Consider the following 9,408-nt stretch of genomic DNA (forward strand, 5'->3'; position numbering starts at 1 on the left):
GAAGTTCAGTAGCAAAAATGTCAACAGAGATCTCACAAAAGCTAAAGAGAATAAATATTGTATTACTTTAGAAAGACTAAGGCTATATGAAGATTTCCAAGACATTAAAAGTGCCTAGAAACACAGCTCTCAGCCTTATTCCCTAAGTTTAAAGTGTGTTTTACCAGAAAACCTTTGAGGGTGGAAGAAAAAGCACAATATCATAAAACGTTTAATCAGAGCAACTGAGAAAAACCTGCAATGTACAGCCAAAGACTTGCAAGATGACCCGATGAAAGGAGGAAGACCATTTCAATGCAGCGTGTAAGAAGAACACTAGACAAGTATGGCCTTCTTGTTGAGACATCTTGCAGAATACCACTCTTGATCAAGAAGAACAAAAGGCAGACTTGAACTTGATAAAATTAATTTGTGTAGACCTGTGGAGCTCTGGAGGAATGTTTTATAGGGTGATGTGACCAAACTGCAACTTTTCTGACTCATGGATCAGCGGTATGTCTGCTGCAAAACAGGCAAAGCTCATAAGCAGAAGAACACCATCTCCATCATCAAACTTGGAGGTGGATCAGTCTTGTTATGGGGTTTCTACGGTGGCCGAGAAGGGTCACAACACGTACAAACGCCACAACAACTACATTTTCAGAAAACACCTCCAAATTCAGAAAACACATGCAAACGCCGCCACAACAACTACATATTCAGAAAACACCTCCAAATTCAGAAAACACATACAAATGCCACAACAACTACATATTCAGAAAACACATACAAACGCCACAACAACTACATATTCAGAAAACAACTTCGTCGATGTCACATCACGTACGCTGCAAATATTCACAGCACGAGTAAATAGGGAAACGAACTGCAAACTGCGAAGACACAACGGAAATGTTTCCAGGGGGGGCCATAATCAGTGACGGACCCGCATCCATCCGGTTGTCTTCGCGCTTCTGAATGTGCGCTTTTGTTGCTTATGGCTACAAGACGTAAGTGTTTCTCTTTTATTATGACAGACTTGCCGATGTGATCTGATACCGTGTTTTCAACATATTATCGCTAGCTCGCTTCTGGTCACTAAATAGATGCATTACTGGCGTTTGTACATTGTTGTCCTGATATCTGAACTATTTATTTTTCAGATTGAAATGTTCTGTCCGTTTTGTGCTGTGCAACTGGGGGATGCTCCCAAGTTTTGCCCGTCGTGTGGTATGAACGTGGGGTTCCTTACGGAGCGTCCATCCACGTCATCAAGCGTAGGCCATGGGCCTACAGGTAACATCCCCTTGTTGTGCTCCTATTCCACTGTGCTGCATTGAATTGTCGTCCCGTGGTTTTAGCTGTCAGAAAGGCGACAATTCATCAACCAATCTCAAATCATAGCTATAATGAATCTGTGTGTGTTAGTGAATGAGACAAGTATCCAAGGAAGAGCAGCTCAATTCATGAGGTTCAGGGAAGTTAAAGAGGCTGAGAGGAGGACCTTTTCAAAGGCTAAAAAGAAACCAAACATTACGGTCAAGGTAAGCAAATATGGAGGTTTAAGGTCACAATGTGACTATTACACACAGTCTTAAACATGTTTTTTTCCTCCTTCTTTTTTCTTATTTATGTAGATATCGATTGGCATAATGACCAGAACAAAATATGGGTTAAAACCTAAGGGGGAAAACCTTGCCATTAAATGTTGAACCCCTGTGGTCATCAAAACAAATTTTGCCAGCTGCTATAAAAAAACAGCGAGATTTTAATCAAGACACAATGTACGATGGAGAATATGTCCTGGTCTATCCTGATGGCTCTCAGGTACAAAATATACCAGGCACAGACAGACCCTTTGTCCTTGAACATTATAAAGAGGCCATTGGAAAGACTTACCAGAGGATCGTACTGTACATCTGCCCCCTTCAGGATTTGAGTAAGTATCGAAGTACATGTATGTAAAATAATAATAATAATTGCTAATGGTTGGTTATTGAGTGAGTTCTTAATTTAATTTGAGCTGGTTGAAAAATTGCTATATATTTTGCGTATACCTAGCCTAATAACGATGCATCATTTTCTCTTTTCCAAGGTCATGGAGATGACTCATTTTCAGAATCTGATGATGAAGCATTTGCTAGGCTTCCACTGAAAATGTAAGTTTCTCCCGCCATTTTGAGACCTGTGCTAGCGATTTTTGAATATCCAGATATTTCACAGCATTCTTTTTTTATTATTATTGCTAAAAGGAATGGATCGAGCATGTTGTGCTCTTTAAATCATATTAACAATTACTTATATTATGATTTAAATAAAATGATTCAAATTATTTGTTTTTTTTAGTTTACCAAAACAATGTCCACCAACAATGTCCAGGCCATCTGATGGGCAAGTATCTATTATTCTGTAATGTTATTAAGTTTATGTTAATGATGTGGTGATGTAATTATTGTTCATTTGTTTGGTGTTATCTCTACTTTCATCAACAGGCCAACGGAGCAGGAGCAGAACCAAAAAACAACACATCATGTGACTCCTACAAGTAAGTCACAATGGATTAAAATTTTTCTCTTCATTGCAGTAATACTTTTGGCTCTATCGACTGCTGAATGTAATGGATTACAGTACCAAGTAAAACACCTTTTTTACTGTAATTTCACAACCATCTTGTTTTAGTATTTCATTGTTCCTTTAATCCACAGCACATATACCAAGATCTATGCCCCAGTTGTCATTGACAGCAGTTGCTCTGATGTTGAGGACGTAGAGAACTTTCAGAAGGAAGACAGGTACTTTGATAGAAATAATGCTGTCAACCTTTTTTCTTCTTTCTCTCTAATGACATATTAAATAGTTCAAGCTACATTGGGCATTTATTTACCTTGTTTCTGTTGCCATACAATTATTAAAGTAAATATTTAGAAATTATAGAAAGCTTGCAATGTGTGCTTCATGCTTATGCCCATCACATTTAATCACACTCTCATGGTGTTCTCACTGTAATGGGTCAATAAAAGATTTATATTTTAATTATCCACATAAAAGGCAGTGTTAATGTTTTTCTTTCTTGTGTTGCAGAGACACCGATATTGGACTGACGGCTGCAGACATTCTGTCAAATCTGTCATTCAACATTAACACAATGAGCTGTAGCAGGTTTAATATAAACCGTGCTAATGTCTGGGACCAATGTCTGGTGCTCTGATTCAAACGTTCCTCATTTGACCCCACCTGAAGCCTTTTGGTCAAATTCACCGATGACATCGGGCAAACAGAGGAGGCTGTGGACACAGGAGGGCCTACGCGGGAATTTCTTACACTCTTGATGGACGCCATTAAAACCAGTAGATTTTTTGAAGGCAAAGATGATGGCAAATACCTGTCATTTGATAGCAAAGGTAATTTGCTTTTTGTCACATTTTTTTGACAGTATTATAAATCAATTTGAACTAACCGTGGAACATTGCCATTGTTAGCTGCAGAAGGTGATGAGTATTTCCAGGTTGGAAGAATGGCTGCGGTCTCTATTGTACATGGTGGTCCAGGGCCTCGATGCTTTTCCCCAAGCTTCTACCAGTACCTGGTTGGTAAAGTGAAGACCATTGAGGCCCCAATTGAGGATATACCTGATACTGAAGTCAGGAATGTTCTCCTTGAGGTAATTATGTGTTTCTAAGCATATTCAAGAAAAAAAAAAAAAAAATTTATTTTGATGAACAATCAACAGTATGGACACCCCAGTAGCTTGAAAAGCCAGTGTGATACTGGAATAAAGCCAGTGACTTCCATGCTTTGTCACTAATATGTACAGTTTAAATTCCAAACAATAAAGACTCCTGTCAAAGAGAAATTTAAAATATTCTATAGTCTCATCCTTTGTGACATGTATAATGTAATTTTGTCTATCCAATGTTTTTATTTTACTCTAGATTAAGAATGCTAGAACATTGGAGGAACTCGTAGAACTCGCAGATAAGCACTCCAGCATGCTTCAGACAGCAGGATGCTATCGATGCCTGAGGACACTGGGGGATAAGGAAAAAGTTGTGGATGGTTACATCCAGTGGTAATTCACCTACCGCAACCATGTTTCCTTCCAGAGGTAGGTCACATTGACTACTTTGTATTCAAACGAGAATTTGAATGAAACTTAAATGAGTGTCTAACAAATAGTTAAGTCAAAAGTGAGTCCTACTGGCAATAGCACTAATAACCCAACCCGGTTATAGGTTCAAGGATGGCCTGGCTACCCTCAACTTTTTCAACGCTCTGGAACAGCATCCCTCCATTTTCCTGCCCTACATGTGTTACAGAGCGGAAGACCTGACAGCCGAGAGTGTAGAGTCACTGTTCCGTCCACAATTGAGCCCAACTGGTAGCTCAAATCGGCATGAGGAGGAGAGAGTGCTTGGCTACTGGCTGGACTACTTAATCGCTGTAAAAGGTATTCTTTACGTTGTTTAAAGTGAAGTCCTCAAATGGATGATAAATCTTAATGTTTCATTACTCCCAACCCCCACAGAGGACGGGTCAGGGATGTCTCTGCAGGACATTCTAATGTTTGCAACAGGCCTGAAAGAAATCCCAGCAGCAAAATTAATACCACAGCCTCAACTCACATTCCAGAAACACGCAAGGTTTCCTGAGGCTAATGTCTGCGCTAACACAATAAAACTCCCGATCTTACCCTCATATGAAATCTTTGAGGAAGCCATGAATTATGGAATCAAGAACGCCCCTGGATTTGGGCTTCATTGAGGTGTCAATCAGAAATTAACATTCGTGGCAAATTTGCATTACTGTTGTTACTGTTTGCATTGCACTTTACATTGTTTACAGAAATCCAATTATTTTTTTATAAGAAAAGTTGCACGTTTCTCTATTTGGAAACTTTTTGTGGCAGATTTGCATTGCTCTGACTGTTCGCACTTTACTGTTTGTCAGTACTGTCACAGTTTAAAGAAATAAAATCATTTATATAAGAAAATGCAAGTTTGTCTATTCTGAAACATTTTGCAAGGGCCGTCAGAATGAAGTTTATTTGTTGTTGCATAAATTGGTCATGAAATGTTACCGATCTAACATGAAAGTCACCTTTAGCTTCAGCATACCATATTAATCAACACTAGGTTAACCCCAAAAACATACATTGTGATGGCTTAAAAAGTAAGGGAAAGTCATTGCAATCGATTAATATCTTTGCTTTTAATTTAACCATGTGTCAAACATTAAAGGTGTCCATATCAGTACACCACACTGGAGGCAATGCTGTCTGAAAGAAAATAAACTGGCTATACGTCCGTCTCTCTCACTCTCAAAGACCAGCCATTTCCTTTAGTCTAATGTAGTTGTCAACAGCAGCTGGCCAGTTGATGGGTGGAGCGAGCTTGCTCTGTCTCTCCAAGTTGGCAAAATATGCTTGGAGATTAGCATCTCCACACAAACTGTTTGTGGGTGGCAGAAGGTCTTTGAACTCCTGTAACACTTGGGGATCCACTGGGGATCCACAATCCCTTCCACCAAACCTAAGGCCGCACAAAAAACACAACAGTGAACTCATTATGAATAATATTTAAATCTCAAATTGAAAACAACCAAACATTTATTGAATGACAATACAGGTGCTACAAACAAACCTGTGAGGCAGGTCTCCGGTTTCCCAGATGGACAGAGAGACTGACGGACAGGCCTGATTGTATGATTATTCCAAAGCTCTCGGTGCTCATCAAGCTCTTTCTGAAAGATGCCCAGGAACACATACCGTACAAGGCACTTGTGTTCATGGGTGCCGTTGAAGTAGTGTCTCTCTCTCAGGTCACTGAATAAATCCATCCAGAACTGTGTCCTAATAATGAAGTTAAAGTATACACTGTGATTTCAGTTTTGTATAAATGTTTCTAACACAAATACTTTAAAAATTATGTGACCGTCTTGGAAAACAACATTCTGCAGTGCATTCACCAGCAGAATGTTGGACTAGCAACACTTGTTTCTCGTTATAACAAATTTGAAACAACCACGCACACTAATCCTTTTACTTGTCATAACTATTGCAAAATCGACAGTACACAGCCTAATCCATGAATCATGCTCATAAGAATAAACCTACATTTTCAAAGTCATCATTGTATGGTGCCAACCCAGCATAATAGAATTATGAAATTCTAGCATTATGAAAAGATTACAGAAATATCAAACAGTATTGAAAAATATGCATGTGTGTGTATATGTGTGTAAGTCTTCTATTTCACACCCTCTATAACATCTAAAAACATACCTCTGTTTCCTGAAAAAAGACCACCAGCTTTCAGTCCTTTGATTGGCAGTTGAAGTGCCATACATGTGGCTGACAGAACCCGCAAATTCATCGGTGTGGTCCTCTCTTAAAGAACAGTGGATGGCAGCCATGTCTCCGTTTTCTGTCCCACAGTCTGTCCGAAGACGAGCCGGAAGGCCATAGCTCGAAACACACTGTAGGTAATGGTGAGCGATTACTGCAGGGTCGTTGTTGGTGCTACCACTACTTAGCCACATAACCCGCCTTGAATACCCATCGATGCAGCCACTGATGGCAATCCCAAAGGGCTTGAGCTTGTCATAGCCATCCACGTGCCACACCTGATTGGGTCCTGCGGCGCAATAGGATCGCCTAACAAATCTGCGCCTATGACGGAGAGATACTCCTGTTGGATTTAATAATCTGAGGGCTTGCATGACATTGTCTCGTTTTACTGTCAGTGAATGCTTCTGTTGCAGGGTCTGCCACATAGCCCTGTAGCCCAACAGCTGTCCTGAGCCATTCAATTCAGTAGTGATGGCAGCATTCACAGTCTCCAGTGGAGTGTAATTTGCTCTCCGACTTAGGTTTAACCGTTTCAGCCTTCTTTTTAGAGTTTTCAGGCTCATTACAATCCCATGCTTTGACTCCAAAAAATCTCTAATAATCTCGTTGGAGTGGTCCTTTCTGAAGTAGGCACGTATTAGGTCATCCTCTGAGGGTTCATGGTTATGGACACACACACACACACACACACACACACAGAGAGATAGATTCATTATAATAACTAATATGCTCTGATGGGTGTTGATAATAGGAGAACAACAAGGGGATGTTACCTGTAGGCCCATGGCCTACGCTTGATGACGTGGATGGACGCTCCGTAAGGAACACCACGTTTATACCACACGACGGGCAAAACTTGGGAGCGTCCCCCAGTTGCACAGCACAAAACGGACATAACATTTCAATCTGAAAAATAAATAGTTCAGATATCAGGACAACAATGTACAAACGCCAGTAATGCATCTATTTAGTGACCAGAAGCGAGCTAGCGAGCTAGTTTCCAGCTAACAGCGTTGGCAATGGACTAATACGTTATGGGGATAATATGTTGAAAACACGGTATCAGATCACATTGACAAATCTGTCATAATAAAAGAGAAACACTTACGTCTTGTAGCCATAAGCAACAAAAGCGCACATTCAGAAGCGCGAAGACAACCGGATGGATGCGGGTCCGTCACTGATTATGGCCCCCCCTGGAAACATTTCCGTTGTGTCTTCGCAGTTTGCAGTTTGTTTCCCTATTTCCTCGTGCTGTGAATATTTGCAGTGTACGTGATGTGAAATCGACGAAGTTGTTTTCTGAATATGTAGTTGTTGTGGCATTTGTATGTGTTTTCTGAATATGTAGTTGTTATGGCATTTGTATGTGTTTTCTGAATATGTAGTTGTTGTAGCGGCGTTTGCATGTGTTTTCTGAATTTGGAGGTGTTTTCTGAAAATGTAGTTGTTGTGGCGTTTGTACATGTTGTGACCCTTCTCGGCCACCGTAGGTTTCTTTACTGTAGCAGGAAGTGGAAATCACGACTGTATGAAGGAAATCATAGATTCTTTGAAGTATCAGGCCATTTTGACAAGAATTGTGATGCCTTTGTTGCAAAGACTGAAGCTGATGATCAATGGACTTTCCTGCAGGACAGTCATCCCAAAGTACACATCCAAATCTACTTCTGCTTGGTTCAGAGATCAGTCATAGAATGTACTTGAGTGACCTGTTCAGTCTCCAGGCTTAATTCTCATTGCAAATATCTGGTTGAATTTGAAGAAAGCAGTGGCAATGTGAAAACCAAAGATTATCAGTGATCTGGAATCTTTTTAATGCGAGGAATGGGTCAAGACTGTAGTAAAGAGGTAACAGAAGCTTCTAATCACTTACAGACAGTGTTTATTGGTGATTTTAAAGACTAAAATATTCTGCACAAAGGGGGTTGAATAATTTTGAACATGAATGTTTAGAGCCAGTTTGAATTTTATCATGATTCATCAATGTTCCATTGTCAGAATCACTCAAAAGTGTATTAACAAACTTTATTTAATACTTTACAGATACATTTGTTGAATTGATTTCATAAAATGTTGTTCACCGCAGCAAAATGTCTTGCAGGTCAAGGGCGTTGAATAATTTTGATCGCAACTGTAAATCCTGTTAATTAAATGAGTATCTTTTAAGAAATTAAGTACTTTATATATTTTAAATTGCTTTGGGCCATTACTTGATAATGCTTGGATAGAAAAAAACTTCCATTTGCATTTCCCTTAATGCTTGAAATAATTTATATCTTCCTCTTGTATAAGCCTCACATTTTAATAATACAGGTGCTGGTCATATAATTAGAATGCCATTAAAAAGTTGATTTATTTAGCTAATTCCATTCAAAAAGTGAAACATGTATATTATATTCATTCATTACACACAGACTGATATATTTCAAATTTTTATTTCTTTTAATTTTGATGATTATAACTGACAACTAAGGAAAATCCCAAATTCAGTATCACAGAAAATAAGAATATTACTTAAGACCAATACAAAGAAAGGATTTTTTGAAATCTTGGCCAACTGAAAAGTATGAACATGAAAAATATGTACAGCACTCAAAACTTAGTTGGGGATCCTTTTGCTTGAATTACTGCAGCAATGCTGTGTGGCATGGAGTCGATCAGTCTGTGGCACTGCTAAGGTGTTATGAGATCCCTGGTTGGTCTAATAGTGGCATTCTTGGGTCTGGCATATCGCATCTTCCTCTTCACCTTCCTCTATACCCCATATATTTTCTATGCGGTTAAGGTCAGGCAAGTTTGCTGGCCAATTAAGAACAGGGATACCATGGTCCTTAAACCAGGTACTGGTAGCTTTGACACTGTGTGCAAGTGCCAAGTCTTGTTGGAAAATGAAATCTGCATCTCCATTGCATCAAGTTGGTCAGCAGCAGTAAGCATGAAGTGCTCCAAAACTTCCTGGTATATGGCTGCATTTACCTTGGACCTCAGAAAACACAGTGGACCAACACCAGCAGATGACATGGCACCCCAAACCATCACTGACTGTGGTAACTTTACTCTGGACCTCAAGCAATGTGGAA

At 39.5% G+C, this 9,408-nt stretch overlaps 1 protein-coding gene and 1 long non-coding RNA gene across 2 annotated transcripts; one reads left to right on the forward strand and one right to left on the reverse strand.

Annotated features, from left to right (window-relative positions):
* Window positions 1–1,150: 1,150 nt before the first annotated feature.
* LOC128016253 (uncharacterized) lies at window positions 1,151–4,794 on the forward strand. Its single transcript, XR_008184109.1, has 12 exons — window positions 1,151–1,275; window positions 1,408–1,523; window positions 1,617–1,918; window positions 2,075–2,138; window positions 2,326–2,374; window positions 2,472–2,524; window positions 2,685–2,771; window positions 3,061–3,380; window positions 3,459–3,640; window positions 3,912–4,084; window positions 4,212–4,426; window positions 4,505–4,794. It is a non-coding gene; the product is annotated as an uncharacterized LOC128016253 (long non-coding RNA).
* Window positions 4,795–5,069: 275 nt separating this feature from the next.
* LOC128016247 (uncharacterized) lies at window positions 5,070–8,650 on the reverse strand. The gene is made up of 4 exons (XM_052600763.1): window positions 7,099–8,650; window positions 6,260–6,974; window positions 5,619–5,827; window positions 5,070–5,507 (listed from the first exon to the last, which is right to left on the reverse strand). The coding sequence occupies exons 1-4, from the start codon at window positions 7,286–7,288 to the stop codon at window positions 5,317–5,319; spliced, it is 1,305 nt and encodes a 434-aa protein (XP_052456723.1). The 5' UTR covers window positions 7,289–8,650; the 3' UTR covers window positions 5,070–5,316.
* Between the last annotated feature and the right edge of the window lie 758 nt (window positions 8,651–9,408).

The sequence above is a fragment of the Carassius gibelio genome, chromosome A6 (genome assembly GCF_023724105.1).
Source record: "Carassius gibelio isolate Cgi1373 ecotype wild population from Czech Republic chromosome A6, carGib1.2-hapl.c, whole genome shotgun sequence".
NCBI classification, from domain to species: domain Eukaryota; kingdom Metazoa; phylum Chordata; class Actinopteri; order Cypriniformes; family Cyprinidae; genus Carassius; species Carassius gibelio.